Source organism: Marmota flaviventris, chromosome 3 (genome assembly GCF_047511675.1).
Source record: "Marmota flaviventris isolate mMarFla1 chromosome 3, mMarFla1.hap1, whole genome shotgun sequence".
NCBI classification, from domain to species: Eukaryota; Metazoa; Chordata; class Mammalia; order Rodentia; family Sciuridae; genus Marmota; species Marmota flaviventris.
The window spans coordinates 131,640,805-131,660,436 of NC_092500.1; the positions used below are offsets into that span (position 1 = coordinate 131,640,805).

At 49.7% G+C, this 19,632-nt stretch overlaps 1 protein-coding gene across 2 annotated transcripts; it reads left to right on the forward strand.

Moving 5' to 3' along the window:
- The first annotated feature begins 1,488 nt into the window (after positions 1–1,488).
- Dusp4 (dual specificity phosphatase 4) lies at positions 1,489–14,209 on the forward strand. Of its 2 annotated transcripts, none has more exons than XM_027922703.2 (4): positions 1,489–2,395; positions 11,269–11,414; positions 12,484–12,703; positions 13,247–14,209. In XM_027922703.2, the coding sequence occupies exons 1-4, from the start codon at positions 1,963–1,965 to the stop codon at positions 13,630–13,632; spliced, it is 1,185 nt and encodes a 394-aa protein (XP_027778504.1). In that variant the 5' UTR covers positions 1,489–1,962; the 3' UTR covers positions 13,633–14,209. The 2 variants fall into 2 exon arrangements, with proteins under 2 accessions (XP_027778504.1, XP_071466506.1); XM_071610405.1 differs by lacking the exon at positions 1,489–2,395 and adding an exon at positions 2,707–2,856.
- Positions 14,210–19,632: the final 5,423 nt, after the last annotated feature.

A 19,632-nucleotide genomic window follows, 5' to 3' on the forward strand; every position in this document is an offset into this window, starting at 1 on the left:
ATGAGTGGATGGGCGGCCTTGGGGTGAGACCTCCCGAGAGAGGCTCCGCCGGGAACAAAGACTAAGGGGAAGGACAGCCAGGAGGGCTGAGCCGGGTGGGAGAGACCCGGCGGCTTTGGCGGTTCTCGCTGCTTTGGCCGGGCTTCGGCGCGCAACCTGAAATGGAATAATCGAACCCGCCCCCACCAGTGCCGTAAGCTAGTCCTGTAATTCTCTCGCTCGTTGATTAATTTTCACTAACAAGACTTGGCAAGATTTCGGACGAATAATTTTTGGCTTCTGTAAGGTTCCCTCCGCGTGCGCGCACAAACCCCCTGCCAAAAGCGGCCTCTGGGAAATTAAATGCATAAGTAAAACAGGGTGGGGGTGGGGTAATGCTATGTGACCTGGAAAGAGGGATGCAAATCAACCTGAATCGGTCTCAGAGTTTAATAAAAAACCTTTCCAGTCATTCTTTTTTAAGGGTCTAGCTCCGCATCAAACATAGACCCTAATTGTCATTTCCTAAGAAGAAATGAATGTGTGCAAAATGGGGATGAGGACTTCTCCAAAAGCCGAACCTGTCGTGATCTCCCCCCACTTCCCCACCCCCGCGCAACCCCTAGAGTTAAATAAACATCTTTTAGGAAGCGTGGATAGGAGTGCCGCCCAATTCTCTTCCATAGGAACAACATTCCGGCAATTAATACCTCCCACTGGGTCGTAAAGCAACAAACCCCACACCTCACTCCTATAACTGGGCTTGGGGCGGGAGGACTTTCTCTTTCATCTTCTAAATTGGGGTTTGCCCACGTTCCTCGGGAAGCTATAAAGCTGATTTAATGGCTTCAGAGGACTATCGATCACGCTAATGCCTAAGCCAACGTCTGAAGAATGGCATTTAAAAACGACCCGCCGGTCCGAATGCACACGGTAAGTATTGGTGAAGGTCCCAGGCCCCGAGGAGCGGGCAGCGGTGCAACGTTCCCCTGTCCATTTCTGTATTGGGGACAGACCGGAGAGACTATTCCAGGTAGGCGCGGAGGCCAAAAGGAATGGAAATCTCAAACCCGAGCCCTGGCTTTGGTTAAGGCCGGCTTCTCGCCTAGCTATTTTCTTTGCGCCAAACGCCGCGCAGCGGGGTGGAATGGCTGCGCGGCGGCTCGTGTCGGGCAGGAAGCGTGCTGCGGAGGCCTGGGGACCGCTGGCGGACAGCAAGAAGCGCCGCCGCGCTCCATTCACAAAGTCCTGAAGTCGCCGCTCGCCGGCGGGTCGGAGGCCGCCTCCCTCTTCCTCTAGGTCTCAGTTTTATGAATGGGCCTGGCAGCGAGCACCAAGCTCCCTGTTTACTCCTCTCTTTGTGACGTAGAGTTCCCGTGACTGGGCGCCAGCAGTCGGTGCTCCATTCACGCTCCGCGGAGGGGGCGGGAGGAGGGGCCAGGGCTTGGGCGGGGAGCTGGTGTGGGGGGTGGGCGCCCAGCCGAAAATGGAAATAGGCGGGGCCTCGCGAGGTAGTAATGAATCTCCCCCTCCCCCGGGAGAGCGGAGGTGCATTAATAAATCTTTAAGCCTGGGAGGAAACTCTGGTTGGGGCAGTGCGCGGAGCTCTGGCGGCGAGTGGGGAACGACAGCTACGCGCGGGCGGTAGCAGAAGCGGCACAACCAGCAAAACACATCCGAGGCAACAGCCGGAGGGAGCCGGTGGTCCTCTCTCGTAAACACACACCCCTCCACCGCCACCCCCTCCTCCGCGCCGCGCGCCCGCCTGCTTTGGTGCCTGTGGCCGCTAGGACTGCTATGTAACCTGGAGGCTGCGGGAATCGAGTAGAGATTGGCCCGCGGGAGCCTCTGGGGGCCAAGTTTGCGGTCACTTCTGAAGGCTCCCTCTCTTAGTCCTTACTCGCCCATTCCTGTAGCCTAGCTGGCCCGAGTTACTTTCTCTCGCCTCCTCGCGCTCCCAAGCAGCCGCTGTTCCCGGCGACTATGGTGACGATGGAGGAACTGCGGGAGATGGACTGCAGTGTGCTCAAAAGGCTGATGAACCGGGACGAGAGCGGCGGCGGCGCGAGCGGCAGCGGCAGCCACGGCGCCCTGGGGCTGCTGAGCGGCGGCAAGTGCCTGCTGCTGGACTGCAGACCGTTCCTGGCGCACAGTGCGGGCTACATCCGAGGTTCGGTTAACGTGCGCTGCAACACCATCGTGCGGCGGCGGGCTAAGGGCTCCGTGAGCCTGGAGCAGATCTTGCCCGCTGAGGAGGAGGTGCGCGCCCGCTTGCGCTCCGGCCTCTATTCGGCGGTCATCGTGTACGACGAACGGAGCCCGCGCGCCGAGAGCCTCCGCGAGGACAGCACCGTGTCCCTGGTAGTGCAGGCACTGCGTCGCAACGCCGAGCGCACAGACATCTGCTTGCTCAAAGGTAAACGCGGGCGCTGGGGCGCAAGCTGGAGAGTAGGTGTAGGGGGGCTTGGTGGCCTGTGCCTTATTGGACGTGGGAAGGAGTATCCAGAGCGATTCTTGGCTGCGGGGATCCCCGTGCGCTCCTTTGTGCGTGTTATTGTGCATGGGTTTGCTAGGTTTTTGTGCGTACTGGTGCGAATACGAGTTCTAAGTCCTCAGGGACAGCGCTGGCGCGTTTCCCTGGTCACCTGCGATTTCGCACGCGTTCTAAAGATATCGCGTTTATTTACACTCACGGTTCTGGCCTAGAGACCCAAGCGACTCCTCTGAGCGGCGCATCTCGGAGTCCTCCCATCTCCAAATGCTCCCAAGTACCACTGTGCGGGAGGAGACAAGATAGGCCTTTTAGGTTGGCGTGCCGTGACCCTGCACTGAGCCTGACTCTGACGACCCGAACGATGAGTAAAGAGGTGAAGTGGGGTAAGCCCCGAGGTGGGATTGGCTCCGCAGTTTCGACTGAAAACCAGCTCTGGGTAAAGGTACAAATGAGAATTGGGTTGCAGACATTGTGGGGAGAGATCTCTGACTCGTCTCCCGCTGCCCAACTCCGAGCTCTGCTGGAAGGTGGCCAACTCCCGCCGCCTGGGGCTGGATCCAGGCTCCGGGAGCTGGAGGCTAGAGAACTGGGTAACAGGGGTACGCCCGGCCGAACCGTCCCTCTACTCCCTTGCTTATTCGGGCGGCGGCGAATTACAACCTTTTGTTTAGACACCATTCTCGAGTAACGGATGGCGGCGGGTGCGGGATTTCGGTGAACCCTGGAGAAACTAACTCTTGGTGGCGGGACGGAGGGCGGGTGCGTTGTCAAATATGGAAGTTAGGAACCCCGAAATAACCGCGTGCTAAGTCACCGGAGAGACTTCGCGGTAGCACCTGCCGAGACGGGTCGGTCTGCTGCTCTCAGGCTTGGAAGCGGGCTGGGCGCGTGGGGTCGGGGCGCCCCCTGTCGCGCTGCGCCCCTTCCTCCTGCTGCCGCATTCCGCGCATTCTTTCGCTCTGGTCGGGTCTTTGCTTCCGAACCAGAGAGGCGTTTCAGACCCTCGCCATCAAAGAGCCGCTCCTTTCTCTGCGAGCACACTTCGCCCCCTCCTCTTCCTTTCCTCTCCGGCCCTGTCCACCCCAGAGGAAGGGAGATGGGGGCGGAAGCCTCCCTCCCTCCCGCTCCAAAAAGCACAACAAAATCTCAGTGCGGACAAGCCGGGTTTGCTCTTGCTGAACAGCGGGGGGCTTTGTTCTTGGCAGTTGTTTCCTGACCATTTGACCTGTCAGCTGCTGGGGAAATGCTGCTGTTGACCTGTGGTTGAACTGCTAAGGCGATTTTGCTGATTTTTCTTTCTTTTTTTGCGTGAGAGCCTCCTTTCGCACCTCTCTTGAGCCCAGCACCCCCCACCCCCCAGCTCTCAGGAGCAAGTGACAGGAAGGGTCTTGGACCGTAAGGATCTGCCTTGGGCGACACGCCTGTACCCAAAGCCCCGCGGAAGCGCTCGTCCAACGTCCTGGGGCAGCCAGGTCCAGCCTGGACCACCACGGTGGGCGCCTGCGCTATTGTTAGGCCTTGCGAGCTCTCCCCTGCCTGGTGCTGGCGCCGGTGGAAGAGGAAAGAAATTCCCCTGGGACGCACGTCCCTTCGGAAGGTGCAGCTGGCCTGGGTGTTGTGCGTGTCGCCAGCCCTGGAGTCCCTCCGGATTTAGAGCCAGAGTGCTCCAGTAGGTTTTCGGGCCTCTGAACCCAGGGCCCGCGAGAACGCCTTAGGGCTGGGGCTGCCTTCAGTCCCACGTGGAGTCAGGGGTTTGTTTTGTTTTTCTTCCTGAAAGAAATCCGGAGGGGACCGCCCTGGAGCGGTAGCTCTGGGACCTTGGCCCCTGGGCTTCCGGGGTCACAGACACTAAGGCCCCCCGCTCCGGAGGAGGAAGGCATATTTTTAAGGTTTACCTTGCTGGCTCCCAGCACCTTCCAGACCCCTCCAATTCCACCCTGAGCCAGACCTATTCAGAAAGAGGCTCCGGGCTGGATATTGAGGGAGAGACTAATACTGACGTAAACACTGGGTAGAACAGGTGACCTCTGAGCCAAATGACAGCCTTCTGGTGGGTGGCCAGGGTTCCTGGCCAACGGAAGAGAAGCATTTCCTCCGAGGCCTACACTGCCTCTCGCTGTTTGCCCCGACCAGGCAGGGAGGACCACCCACCGTCTTACAGGCCATATTCTCCCAGGTGGAAGGTGTCTACCACTGGGTCACTTCTGTATCTTCGGAAACCCTCTTCCCTTCCCACCCCTGCCACCACCAGTAGCTGCAAGTTCTGCCCTTGGAAATAAGCACCTAAAATTAAAAGGTGGGAGAATCTTCCCGGCTCCTTGTATAGTGGTGGTAGGATATCTGCGAAGTCAACTGGGCCACATTCTGTTTAGCAGAGCTTATGTCGATATGTGTGCTGAACAGAGGCCGAATTAACTCAGTTCATCTTCCTCATCTTTGTCTGCTAAAGGCATTCCTAGAGAGGGCAGAAAGGGAACTGTCAATGCCTGCTACCACACCCCTGCAGGAAGGTGTGGTCTGGGGAGGAAAGCCAGGGCTCCCATCTCCAGAGACACAAGGCTTCCATGCAGAGAAATGGGGCTTTATGGGAGGGAACCGTGGCTCGGGGACTTAAGGGGGGTGGATATTGGGAAGCAAGGGAAGAAACACTGCCTTAGATTATCTTCAGTAAATACCTGAGTTGATTAAGGGTTGGGTAATTAGCTTCCCACTGGAGTTGTTCATTTTATTTTCCAGCTGGGAAATGAGGGCTCTTGTGTGTGTGTGTGTGTGTATGTGTGTCATTTTTGTGTGCTGGTGGATTTGGAGTGAAAGGGGCAGGACATGGGGCAAGTGGTGCCTGTCATTCTTGGGAAGGGGCAATAAAAACAGCAGGATGTTTTTAGAAGTGATGTCATTCTTCCCAGCCCAAACTATCTAATTCTATTAATTGACTGCATTTCATTAAAAGTCCAGTTTTTCCTATTTTTGCCACTTCAAAGGGAGATTTGTTACTCACTGCAGATAATTAATAACCAATTGCACAAGCAAGCATTCATAAGGACAGGAATAAACTTTACCGAATGTCAATAAAGCAATACTTCTTCTGTACATTTTCTAGTATTAACCATGTTTTGCTAAAACAAACAAACAAACACAATAACCAAAATTCTGTAATATTTTCTTTTCACTAGTCAAAGATTCCCACTGGGATCAGTTTTTAAAAAGCTTCTGTAACTTAAAATCCAGTAAGGCACCTTTAGGAGTAATTTAGAACTTTTAAGTTTTCCTGATTTTATCACAGTATTCATCTTTGAAATTCCTTTCTTTTTTTTTTTTTAAAAAAAATCCTTGGATTAGAGTTTTGGAACCCCCTGATAGTTTTAAACCAGAATTTCCTTACCCTATTAGAAGTCATTCCTGGGGCTGGGGATGTGGCTCAAGTGGTAGTGCGCTTGTCTGGCATACGTGCGGCCCGGGTTCGATCCTCAGCACCACATACAAACAGAGATGTTGTGTCCGCCGAGAACTAAAAAGTAAATATTAAAATTCTCTCTCTCTCTCTTTTTTTTTTTTTTTTAAAAGAAGTCATTCCTTACCTCCACTGTCCTCAAATAACAAATTAATCAAGTACACAAAAAATTGCAGGTATAAAAATGTTAGTTGACTTTCCTCCTGTCTACAGTTCACCTCTTGACCTTTATCAGTTCTTGTCCTGATTGCAAAGCTGTCCTGGAGCTGTTTTGAGCAATTGGGAGGATAATCTAGATATTTCAGTTTCTTCTTTCCTTACTTATCCTTTGGTCCCTTGTTGTCCCTGGGCTTGACCATACCTGGAATGGGAGTGGGGGTTGTGGCACCACTGGAGTCTTGGCTATTCTGGTGACTGTTTTCTTTCTTTTCTTTATCCCTGTCAGCCCTAGGCATGCCCAGGTTTGGTACCTTTTGTGCCCAAAGGGAAAATAGCTTGCTTTTCTGTTTGCAAACATAACACAACGGGTGTTCACAGTTATAAAATGGTAGGCCTTAAAGATAACTTGCAAACCCTATTGACATTCTTACATAATTACAAAGAATGCAGCAAACTCACAACTTTTGTCTTCTCACTGCAGGCTAACAAAAGTAACTAAAGACATGTAGCTGTAAATTGGGAGTGAAAACTGTATTCTTAAGATCGTCAAAGCTTCTTTGAGCTCCTCCTTGATTTTGTAGGAGGGGTGGACTGCACCCACCAACACAGAAAACTGAGGGAGAAAGAAAGGGTGACCATTTAAGAAGCCAAGAAATTCCTTTAAAAGAAGTCAGAACATCTGAAACCAGATAGCTGTTTTCCTTACTGGGAGGTAGTTCCAGACTAACAAAGAGGAAGCATGACAGGAAGACAAGTTCACTCTCCAACGGAAGCCAGTCTGCTGAATATAGCTGATAGCACCGGAGGACTTGGAAAGACTACAGGCAAGATCTAGACCCCAGCCCAGTGTTAGGGGTCAGCCAGTTGGAGGACTAGCTGGTCTCCCTGAGTGTGGAGTCCTAAGATGAGAAGCCCACCCAGGTGTATTCTGAAGATTGCTTGGCCTTTACATGGGTGCTTACACTCATGTGTGGTGAAGTTCTCAAAAAATGACCTTCAAACAACCCATACTCTTTTGCTGGGCCAAAGTAAGGCCTTGGACCCTATCTGGGAACCGGTGGTATATTCTGAGCATTGAGAGGGTGGTGGGGAAAAAGTGGCAGACCCATTAAGATCCACATCACAGGCACCACCACAAGTCAATCCTCCCCATCCCAGGTTCCATTAAGAATCCTATTAAGGTGATATTATCAGCGCTAATCAGCCTGCCCTTTGTAAGGCATTTATCTCCTACTCCTGCAGGGGCTGAAGAATTTGTGGCAAGGGGGTCATTGTGATTGCTAAATTTTCAAAATTGCCTTGCTGTGTGAGTAGTAGGAGAATAGGAAGCTGAACTGTAGGTATAGTTAATTCCTCAAGTTAAGTTGGGAAATCAATCTCTGTTCTCCTTTCTTGACTTTCAAGATCAAAGATTTTAAGAATAGGAAGTATATTCTTAAATAAGGACATGGGGAAAATAGGTCAAAATTAGTAAGAAGTCCGTTATGAAATTACGCTCACTGGGACACAGAAAAAACAGGTCAAAACTCATTGGCATTTCTGTTAGGAAATTTTATTCAGGTGCCTGATGCTTTGCAGCTGGTAAAACTGACCAGGAAATAAGTAGGTCTTGGACATTGAGAAGCACACCACACTGGAACTTAGAGATCATTGTAGTCTGAAATCCTTATATTCTGAGGGTGGGAAAATTTAGTCTTTAGGAGAGAAAGTCCTTATTCTCATGGCTAGAAGCTAAAATTGGCCCTAAATCTGCTTCCATTTGTTCTTGGGCACCTGCTGGAGATGCAGGATAGAGTCCAAACTCCTTGGTATAAGGGGAATGAATTTTGGATTAAAATTGGTGATCTAAACCTATCTATTAACCAAAAGGACTGTGGCTATGGTACTAGTACAAATGGGAATGAGTAGGAAGGACTGAGGGAAAGAAATCTTGGAGCACAGTAAGAAATCTTCCATGCACAGTAAGAAATATGTTGAATTTACATCATGATCAAACAGGGATACATGCACCCCTGGGACAAAAGTTACAGGAAATGATAACACTCTTTTTTTTTTTTAAATGCAATGCACTCTGCTAATTCCTATTCTCTTACAGTCTCCCCCCACCTCTCTCTCTTTAATGCTAGTTGTTTTTTCTTAATGACCCCACTAGAGCCCCTGTGTAGAGCAAGAGTTTGGTGAAATGTCAGCAGTCCTGTGTGGGTCAGTTGTTTTCATATGAAGTCTGTCTCTCGTGATGAAGCCAGAGGCAGTGCCCACGAGACGGACCATGGGTGAATGGCAGAGATAGCTGGGCAGCAGGGTAGGCTCCTGATGGGGAGAAGTCCTAGAAGTCTGGCTTCAAGCTGAATTCTGGCACTACCCTTAAGACAGAGGATACCCAGAGGCGATGTCCAGGGTGGACTTGAGTGGTTTCTTCCATCTTGTGGGTGAGCTCTCACTTGCACTCTGTTCTTTAGGCTCCTCACAGCAACCAGCCACAGACACCCACTGTCCCCCCCACCCCCCCAATACTAGCAGTGGCTAAGGGGACAGAAACCCTTACACAGCTACTGCTGTCAGGAGAACCTTCCAGTGCTCCTGTCTCTTGGGCTAATACGCTTCTTCCCTTAGTTTCCTTTTGCTTGTTCTTTCAAATCCCCCAGAGAAAACCGACTTTTCACTTATCATTTTCTCTTCGGTTCTAACACTGTCTTTTCCAGGCAGTCGCTATCTCTCTGTCCTGTTAACAATCTGCCTGGAGGTGAATGAGACCTGGTCTGGCCTCTCTCCTTCACCTCTGGGGCCACCAGTCCTGCTCATTCAGCTGACCTGTGTTCCTTGTCTTCCACTCTTGTGACTGGCAGCTGTCTCTGGGTCCCTCCAGGAGGGTTTTACGGAGCCAGTAGCCAGTCTAATTGATTGACCCTGGGAGGTGGTGGTGGCAGCGGATACCGGAGCCAGGAAGGGAAGGTGGAGGTCAAGAAGTCTGGCACCTGCCCTTCCTCTGTCCACCAGGTCTCAAGACTCTGCCCAGGACGCATCAATAAAGCCCAGGAAAGAGGGCTATCAAAAGTCTAGGAAGTTGCCAGCATGACAGTCCCCTTGCTCCTCTTCGGTCTTTGTGGATTCCTGTTGAGAGAGTCCCTCAGCTTAGATGCCAAGAAAGGAAACCTGTCCAGTGCCAAGTGCAGAGCACTGGCTGTTTGAAGAATCATTCTTTTGGGGACTCTGTGCAAGGAAATGGTTAAGAACCTTTTACAGGTGGGGAAGAGGCTCAGAGATGTTGGATCATGGGTGCAGGCTGCACAGCCAAGGATTGACAGGGTTGAGGTTCATCCCGACTGCAGAGCCTTTGCTCCTTCCAGAATTTAATCTGGTCTGGTCCTGTAACCTCTGCAATGGGAAGAGCATTTTCTCGCGGGCTCCAGTGTGCCCTGAGCAGCTGCTCCTGCTCCCTGACCTTGGACCCTGCTCTGGCCTCACCATTGGCTTTTAGGTGGGGCAGACTGTTAGCCTTCTAGGTGGGGAGCTTTCATTGGTACCCTGTAACAGCCTTGCATTTCTTTTCTAAAAATGTGTGATACCTCAAATTATGTAATGGATACAAAGATCCTTTTGTTTGAGATTTTTCAGATGTTGTAAAGGTACAGAGAGTGACACATGACAGCTATTGTACAAGTGTTCCCACTTGCCCTGAGCATTGACGGAAGCTTCTCAGTAGAGGCCCACTTTGCTGGTTCTTTCCCCATTCTCTGTCCCGTGCTTTTTGGGCAGCAGTGTTGGCAGTCTTATAATGGAAGGGGATAGATGGGGGTTCTAATGGGAGGGAGGTGGTGCTCCCGGGAGGAGATGGCCGCTGAGGCCACCAGCACATCCAAGCACATCCAAAGCTGGTAGCACTACCCTGGCCAGCAGGTATTCCATGCAGGGAGTTTGGTCACCATGACTCAGCAGGAAGGAGGGCCTGTGACCAGAGAGATATCCATTTATATCCTGAGGGAGGGAGCAGAGGGGAAGAGGAGTCTCCGGTCAGAGAGGAAAAAGTGGATGCCCTGTTTCTGTGAGCCTTATGATGTGGCAAAGAATCATTTTCCTTCCTCTGAAGCAGTAAAGTTGGGATTAGGGGCAAATGCTTGACTAACTGTCACATGTCTGCTCACTGGAAGATTAATGTGGATGGCGGGAGGGAACGGCGCCCTGTATCACAGACATAAATAATGAAGAGCGTTTGCTCAAATGGGGCCACCAGCCAACTTGCCCATTTGGGTCTGTTAGGTTGGTGAGGGCTGCGGTTTCTCAATATGCAGGCTCTACTGAATCAACATCATTTCTCATCCTACAGAAACTGCAAAATAAAAATAAATTCAGAGTCAAACATTGACAGCAGATAGGAAGTTCCCCACAAGCAAAGTCCCAGAGATAAGAGAAAGTCAGATGCACTGGTTTGAGGGTCTTCTCAGGGTTTTCCCCACCCACCTCTGTCCCTTGGGTAGAGGTTGGGTAGCACCGACTTTTCCACTATTCACCACTATTCCAATTAAGTTGGCCTTTTACCTTTTTATCTCAAAGTCCTCCTTCCCTGAAGATGATCCATGGATAGCCCTTCCTGGGCTTACCAACTCTCAGGAAAGCCTCCCTGCCCCTAAGCTGTACTGTGACAGGAGGGTTTTCCTTAGATTGGTGCCCTTTCCTCTCCTTTGCGGCTCCTTGTGGATGGAACAACCGTTCATGAGGCCCTGCAATTGGCATCTGCTCCATTTCTGAGACCCAGAAGGACTGGTGTCACACGTGAATTTTTCGTCCTTTTCCCCCCATATTGGACAACTTCTCCAAAGGAAGGGCTGGAGCCAGGGAACACAGGCATCTTTACATGCCCAGCTGTTTGTCCCCCGTGCTTTTTCACCTTGAGGAGGTGCTCTGCATATCCCCTGCACTTCTCAAACTGAACTAGTTCTCAGAGGTTTCCAGAAATCCCCAGCATCCTTGCCGCTTTGTTGCAGTCCTGGCCTGACTAGACCCTGCTTCTCTGGAAAAATTCTCTGCAGCTCTTATCTAGGCCAACAGCGCCACCCAGTGGCACCTACAAGAGCTAACTAGTACCCCATCCTAACAGCCCTCCTTAGCCTGGTAGGATTCAATTTTTTTTTTCCCCTGGTGTTCTGGTTGGTGCCCCTATTAACCTGAACTTCTTTCTCCTTTACAGGTGGCTATGAGAGGTTTTCCTCTGAATACCCAGAATTCTGTTCCAAAACCAAGACGCTGGCAGCCATCCCTCCTCCTGTGCCTCCCAGTGCCACGGAGTCCTTGGACCTGGGCTGCAGTTCCTGTGGGACCCCTCTGCATGACCAGGTAGACCTAAGGCATAGAACTGGGGAGTGAGGGGCAGAGTAATGCAAGAACACAGCAGGAGACTTCTTTTCAGAATGTGTGTGTGTGTGTGTGTGTGTGTGTGTGTGTGTGTTTTGGCTTCAAATGCAGTGCCTCAATTTCAGGAGAATGTGGGGAACCCTGAGTATTAGGGTGGGATATTAGGTAGAGTCCATTTATTCCTGGGAATTCTTCCCCTTCCCTCTCTTATTACCCTCACTTGAGAAAAATTATCAAGACATCACCCCCTGGCTTGACCTGCAGAGTTATGAGTGGACAAAGGAGGAGGTCCACTAGAATTTGCCATAGGGTGAAATGAGAGAACACCCTTCTCAGCAGGAGCAGCCATGAATCCCTGGTCCCCTGCAACAATCAGGCTGTTCTCCCCGCCCACACCAGCCAATTGTAAATGCCAGTGGTCATAAAGGGATAACCACCCTTCTCTAAGACAATCAGCTTGAGCTGCTCATTTGTTCCAAGCATACCACCCCTTCTAGCCCTTTCAGTTAGATGGAAAATGAGTGAAGTTATAGGGTCCCTGCAACTCTGCCCCATAAGTCTCATTACAAGTTTAATCCTGCACTAATTCTGCCATGACCCCTCCCTTTGCCTGAGAGACCAAGATGGTATCTGTCTCTGATGTGCTAAGTGAAGATATATCCAACCAAATTGGATATAGCCAACCACAGAACAGATAGCTTGATGACTGGCAGACGGGGACGCCTAATGTTGCAGGAGGCCCAGCAAAGCCAGTGTGGTGCTTGCTACCATGGGGAGATGGGCTGCCTAAGCAAGGGGGGGGGGGTCCCATAAGGCTGGCTGTCCTGGCTCCTCTGTCCACCAGCAGAGTGAAAGGTTGGCAGAGTCCTGCTGAGCCCTGTGACCCTCTCAGAGCCCCAAGACAGGAAGGGCAAAGCAGAAAGGCTGTGTCCAGCAGGTGTTTTCCCCAGGCCTAGAAAGCCCACCTGGGACTGGTTTGGGCACTGCAGTCCCTTCTCTGGTTGCCTTACACTCACCTTGTTTGGGTACCTTTGTGCCCTTTCTGGTGCAGGGGGGTCCCGTGGAGATCCTTCCATTCCTCTACCTCGGCAGTGCCTACCATGCTGCCCGGAGAGACATGCTGGATGCCCTGGGGATCACAGCCCTGTTGAATGTCTCCTCCGACTGCCCAAACCACTTTGAAGGACACTACCAGTACAAGTGCATCCCAGTGGAAGATAACCACAAGGCCGACATTGGCTCCTGGTTCATGGAAGCCATCGAGTACATCGGTAGGTGGGCATAGCCCTGGGGTACTGGCTTCCAGAACCCGGTGGGGAAACATGAGAGGAAACCACTGCAAACTTGGTGTTGTGGATGGGACTTAGCAGGCTGTGTATCAGAGTATGCTCATTTCCCCTGCTCCCAACAGGAAGGCCTGTCCACTGGGTATTGTGTGGGGCGGGGATGAAAAAATCAATTCCTTTACCATGCTTGGAACCTTTTTGCATGGCTCCAGGTGTATAGGTAGTTAAGACTTTTTCCATGGGAAGGAAGACAAGGAGAATTGGGTTACTGTTTTGTTTCTGCAAATGAAAATCCCTTGAATGAATAGAGGGATCTAACTGGCTTTATCATGCATTTTTTCCAAGTGTAGTGCATTTTTGATTCAGTCTCCAAATTATCCTGGAACAGGTGGAATTCTGGAGTCTTCCTACCCACTCCCCAGTCTAGCACTGCTACCCCCACAGCCTGGCTTGTGCCACATGCACCAGCCACTTGGAAGTATGAGGCCCTCTGACTGCCCTAATCCCGTCCTGGTCTCTGCCCCCCAGATGCAGTGAAGGACTGCCGTGGTCGGGTGCTGGTGCACTGCCAGGCGGGCATCTCACGCTCAGCCACCATCTGCCTGGCTTATCTGATGATGAAGAAGCGGGTCAGGCTGGAGGAGGCCTTTGAATTCGTCAAGCAGCGCCGGAGCATCATCTCGCCCAACTTCAGCTTTATGGGGCAGCTGCTGCAGTTCGAGTCCCAGGTGCTGGCCACCACCTGCGCCGCGGAGGCCGCCAGTCCCTCTGGCCCGCTGCGGGAGAGGGGCAAGGCCACCCCCACCCCCACCTCCCAGTTTGTCTTCAGCTTCCCCGTCTCTGTGGGTGTGCACTCGGCCCCCAGCAGCCTGCCATACCTGCACAGCCCCATCACTACCTCCCCCAGCTGTTAGAGCCCATCTCCCAACCCCTGGAACCAGGCTTGGCTCCCAGCAAGCTTTGGGAGAGCCACCACCTGTGTGGGCAGCAAGTAGGGACTGACCAGCTGGGGGCAGGTGACCAAACTCCGTCCCCATCCATTTCTCCTTGGCCGACCATGGGGCCAGCTAGAATGGCAATAAGGACTTTGAATACACATTAAAAGCAAACAAACAAAACACTCCAACTTAGAGCAATAACGGCTGCCTCTGCAGCCAGGGAAGACCTTGGTTTGGTTTATGTGTCAGTTTTCCTTTTCAGGTAGAAATTTCTTACCTCATTTTTTTAATCAATAAGGCTTGAAGTTATGAAACCCACAGATCCTGGCAAATGTGCCCATCCAGTTTTATTAAGTGGGGGAGGGAGGGGGGAGGGAAAAGAAGAAAACAAGTTTGCCAGAAGTGCCTGGTTCTGTGTGCTTGTCCTTTGTTGTTGTCGTCACAGGAATTTTGCTTTTTAAAAGACATCTAGGATGTGGTTTTCCTTTCTAATTATTCATCGACAGGTGAATAATTGTGCTTAATAATAAATAAAGGTATTTATTAAGAATTTCCTCAGAGTATGTATGTACAAGGAGTCCAGTGACAGTGGATTTAGAATATCTTTGTGTTGATCTCAAAACAGCAGAACACGGTAGCATGCAAATGTCCAAGCGGCCAGGAGGTAGATAGATGGTGTCTTGTAGGTGTGTGCAAGTCAGCTAATGATCTTGAATTTGTTGCCACTGAGAAGCAGGCAGGATGGGATGGGAGGGGAAAGGAAGGGAAAGGACTGCTTTTTACTTTCTTTTGCTGCAGGTTCCTGGGCACAGAGACCACAACCATATAACCTTTTCTCTGATGATCAGTTTGGTGTTTGGAGCATTTTTCTCATAGGCCCATCTAGGACATGCCTATTGTCTGTGATACAGGCCCCAAGGTGCTCCTGGGAAATTGGGTACAGTTCAGATTTTTCTTCAGTGAATCATTTGGCAAGACCATGGGGGGGAAAAAGATTACTAAAGATACACCTGAAATGAATCCTTTCATTAGTTGAAGCACCATCCTCTCTATTTTGTGTAAATTATAGTTTTTAATCTTAAGGAGTTTACTTGAAATATACCAATACATTCTTCAAAAATTAAATTCCTGTTAGAAGAATATTTTCAAAGGCCCTCTTTTGAATCTAAAAGGGGATGCCACATTTCAGGTCTCCTTGAAGTCTAGAAGGGCAGGAGCACACGGGCGAGGTGGGGTGGGGCAGACTGCTTGCCTGCTGCGGGCTCCTGTGAAGTACATCATGGGAGTCGTGTTGAATCTTGACCTGGACTAATGCCATTTTAAGGGGTCTTTCCAAATGGAGGAATGGCTCTGGAGGGAGAAGGAATATTTCTGTGGGGAGGGATGGGGGGGAGGGAGGAGGGAGCAAGTTACATGTTATTTCATTTGTAGTGTTGTGGAACAGTGTTATGGAGTGCCAGACTAGAGGTCATTGCAAACTTGTCTAGAAATGAGAGCATTTTTTAAAGCCCTTTGAGCGTCTAGATCTCAATGAACATTGTTGCTCACCCATAAATAACTTCAAGCCTCAATGTCACAATCATGTTGGAATGCTCTTTCTCACCCAGCATCGCAGACAGGCCCAGGTTCACTACATTTCCTTTCGTGAACTGTGAACCTGGTTTGGCATTATTCATCCTGTCTGTCTGTCTCAAAGCCCTACCTTTGGGTGAGGCTTCCTGTTTTCAGAAAAGCCAGAGGTGCCCTGCTTCCCTGGGAGCTGCTTGGCTGAACAGTTAGTTGATAGAAAGGCATGAAGGGCCTGGGGTTTCTGGGCAGTGGACCCATGTAGAGACGGCATGGTTGGACATTCCCACTTTCTCCTTGATTCCTGAAAGTCACTTCATGGTTGGTGGAGAATGCAGTCTCAGCTAAAAAGGCCATGGGGGATTAGGGAGGGCGGGTCGCCCAAAGAACAGATTCACTTTTCATACAGTGAGTGTACATTTGCCAAATCTGTCCTGCGTCCCCAGACTGGATCCCAGTCACACAGACAGTGGCAACTGAGGACTAGCTCCTGATGTCTTTTTTCCTACTTCCCAATTCAAGTCTTCTATCACAATCATAAACTACTATTTATAAAGTCATTTTCTTTGTTCTTGATAATGGCATGAGTCCCAAACTCTTAGAAATAAAATAGAACATTGGCTTGATTGAAAAGGGGGACATTTTTTTTTTATTGTTGTTCTCCCACCAGAAGCCTCTTTGATGACTTGGAAGAGCTCTAATGAAGATGTTACTGCAGGGTCAATCCCAATGGCCAGTGAGTTTTCATAGGCAGCTGTCTCCCATGAAGTGACTTTTGGTGACGGGAAGCATGGTCACGTGCATAGACTCCCAGCTTTGCTGTTGACCATACAAGGCAGGCTCTTGTAAGGAAAGCTGCTGATTCCTTCCCGGGATCTTGTCTGACCCCTTGGGTGTTTGGAGAAGCCCTGAAGGAAATAGACTGGTCTTTCTGGAGAGCAGTATTAGGCAGAAGCACTGTGAGCAGCTGGGGTTAGCAGCTCCCTGGTTTAGGAATTCCTTTCTGAGACCATTGTGATCAGGTGCTGTTTTCAACAAAGTTGGGAAGCCATGAGAAAAAAAAATCTAAAAGTCCTTGGGAAGATGGGGGTGGTGGTGGCAGGGAGGATAGTTGACTCTAAATAGAAGGGGAAGAGGCTGGAGGCTGGGAGGTGGCCATGAAGCTGTAGTAATGAAGCAGTGGTTCATCTTGGCTGCCCATTAGAAACACCTGGGGAGTCCTCAAAATCCTGATCCCTGTGTTACTTGAGACCAAGTCAACTAGAATTTCTGAGGTGGGACCAGGCATCAGGAGGCATCAAAGTTCCCCAGGTGCCTTTCATCTACTGCCAAGTTAGAGAGACCGCCTTGTTTCCTAGAGGGCAGAGCGCCACTGCAGGTGGGTCTTGCCAACCTAGAGCTGGCTTGTCTCACAGAACCACAGCCAGGGGGTTGTTTCTGGGCAGTGGACCACTGGCTTGGTAGGGTCTCATTGCCAATTCCAGTCCTGCTGAAGGATGAGATGGTTTCTCCCTGATGTTCCTGAATGAGACACCCTTTCATGTTCCTCCAAAGCCATCTGAGGAGTGCAGTTATTGGACACGGTACAGTGTCTGGGTGTTGTTTCTCCGTGGAACTTTCTTGTCAAGAAAAATGGAAGGGGTCTTTTTGAAGCAGTACCTTTTCCTCCAGTACCCTGCCCTTCCTTAGAGTTTGAGTCACACAATAAGAGACTTCTTAAAGGACAGCAACGCAATACTTGTAACATGTGTAAATAGCCCCATCTCTCAGAGTGATGTCATTTCTACATTTGATATGCCTGTATTTCTGTAGGATGTATATAGTTTAGGGGATTTTTTTTGTTTGGTTTTGTTTTTTTAGAAAAGTAAACATGTCTGTTTTTATTTATTGCTTGGAAAAGATCATTTGAAGAAAAATAAATACATTTTCAACCACCTCTGCTTTGCTTTAGTGTTTCCTTGAAAACTGTGTTGCTATCAGAAGGGGAGGAATCCTGGGACCTTGAAGGATTTGAAATGCTCTTTCTCACCCAGCATCGCAGACAGGCCCAGGTTCTAAATACTTAGTAGCATTTGCACTGGAGACCGGCTGGTGAGAGCAGTGAGCACATTTTCCCCTCCTGAACACCATTCAAGGCAGGTGAGAGGAGAAAGCTGATAATAATGTCTAACAATCTGGTTTCTCTGGTAGTGGGGGGAGAGAGGGAAAATTGAATGGTAAGAGACAGGAGTGTGCTTCATCCAAGAATCCACTGTGTGCCAATCATAGGACACGATGGTAAGGATGACTCCTCAGGTCAGTTTCAGCCAGTCTGAGCAGAGTGACTGGGGTTGGTTGCACTTAAGATTTCATTTCAGAAGTCACAGCATGTTACTTAGGTTCTACTATATTGGTCAAAGAGTTGCGAGCCTGCTCTGATTCAAATCTCTTGGAAGGAGAGCCAAAACACGTTTGTAGCCATTTGTACAACACCAGGGAACAGTGATCTAGAAAAACCTAAACACGCGAGTGTTACCCTTCATACAGATATAACTGTCATCTGAGATAGCATCCAAGAACCAAAACTTCTGATGGGGTTTTAGTATCCTGGGGTGTGGAAGATTAGGTCTTTTAAAGTTCCCAGATGGACTGGGGTGCACCCTATATGTTGACTCCAAGGATCTTGCTTCAATTCTTCCTGTAATCCAACAGAAGTACATCAAATTGAGAGCAGCAGCTGCTTTATCTTCTTGCTCCCATGACAGACACTACTAATCAGCTTCTCTTATTTCCTATGGAGGCACAGATAGTCACTGAATCTCAACATGATCACTTCCTTGGTCAGTCCACAGATACTGTTAATCCACATCCCTAATAAGATGTGGGTCCTAGTACAATCTGTTTTATAGATGGGGGCGGAGAGGCACAGAAGTCGGTCAAGATCACAGATGCTTGGTGGAGCCACGTTTGAATCAAGAGTTCCCATCAATCATGCATGCTGCTGCTTATTGTGTACCTGCTTCATCTCTCCAGAAACATTAAAAAAGACAAACCTATCCCTAGATAAAGACATGCAGCAAGTAGAGGACTGTAAAAGCAGTGTAAGGAGGAAACGGAGGCAAGGAACGTTTGAAGTTCATTCTAGTTCCAGACCCCCTGTTCCTGCATAGCTCACCTCACGTCTTCTCTTATGCATCCTTCTCTCTGCATCCACTTGAGGTATCTTGCTTTTGTACAGTAAGTGACACAGAGACCATGCAAGTGCAGGACATGGAGAGCAAACAGAAATGTGTACTGGAATCCTCCACCACTGTAATATGGGGGAGCTTTGCAGACATCTCTGTGAGCCCCTGCTAAACTCACGCCTTTGGATCTCTGAGGTCACATCTCTACAAGGGTGGGGAGTTTCAAACTGAAATATTCATTCCAAAAAGGTTAAAAAAATAAATACCATATATCAAATGGGCATTTATTATCTTCCAATGATGGGCTTTTTTGTAAGAACTGAGTTGGATTACTCAGCCTAGACCTCTTAACTTTTTATCCCCCAAGATGCAGATCCCACACTTCCTAGTTGAGACGGAAGGGACAGGGGAAGGTACAGACTATGGCAGGGAAAAGAAGAGGAGATACGAGGTCATTTCGAAGTACAGGAACCCCACCTGATGAAAAAAAATGTAATTCAATGAGCCAATGGATGTCCTCAGTTCTAACCAGCTGGGCCAGTGTCTCCCTTTCATGGGAGGGTTAGTAGTGAGGGGCTAGGAGGACAGGCAAAGGCAGAGACAAAGATTAGAAACAGGCAAAGTGGTCAATTTCCCCACGTACCTCCTGGAGGAGAAAACTTTGGAGAGAGCTATCACCTTTGATATTGAGGGTTTCATAACTGTTCATTCTCTAAAGGATTTCTTCCAGCCCACCCCAGGATTTACATGTTAAGTGGCATATACTTTCTCTTCCGGAATTGGCAAAGTTCCCACTTGTGTTCTGGAATCTCCTGGTGACAGCAGAGAAAGGAGCCAGGATAACCTGAAAATGGAGCTCAGGTCACTTGTGACAGCAGGACATCTGTCTGATCAGAGCAGTAACTAGGAAACTGGCTCCCCACTCACTGTAATATGGGAGTTCTGGGGGAAGCTACTGAATTTATTAAGGGGTCACTCATCATAATGTTCCCTTGCTGTTTCTGCTGTTCAGCACAGATCAATTCTCATCCTTCAATAATAGCACCCCATTTGATTCATGGGTATACCCATTCTTCCACATGCTTCAGGGGAAGCCCCTGAGTCAGGCCTAAATTAAACAACATAATCCCACCCACTTAGCCACAGGGCAAGGTTCAGAGATGAGCACCTGAGCTACACTGTACATCAGAATGCAGCCTGGGCTTTTAGTAGGTGGTCAGGGAAGGTTCTCCACAGCTGCACAAAG

Coding starts and splice junctions, on each gene's coding strand:
- Dusp4 (XM_027922703.2), top strand. CDS start 1,963: ATGGTGACGATGGAGGAACTGCGGGAGATGGACTGCAGTGTGCTCAAA. Junction 11,415..12,483: donor GGACCCCTCTGCATGACCAG/GTAGACCTAAGG, acceptor TTTCTGGTGCAG/GGGGGTCCCGTGGAGATCCT. Junction 12,704..13,246: donor GGAAGCCATCGAGTACATCG/GTAGGTGGGCAT, acceptor TCTGCCCCCCAG/ATGCAGTGAAGGACTGCCGT.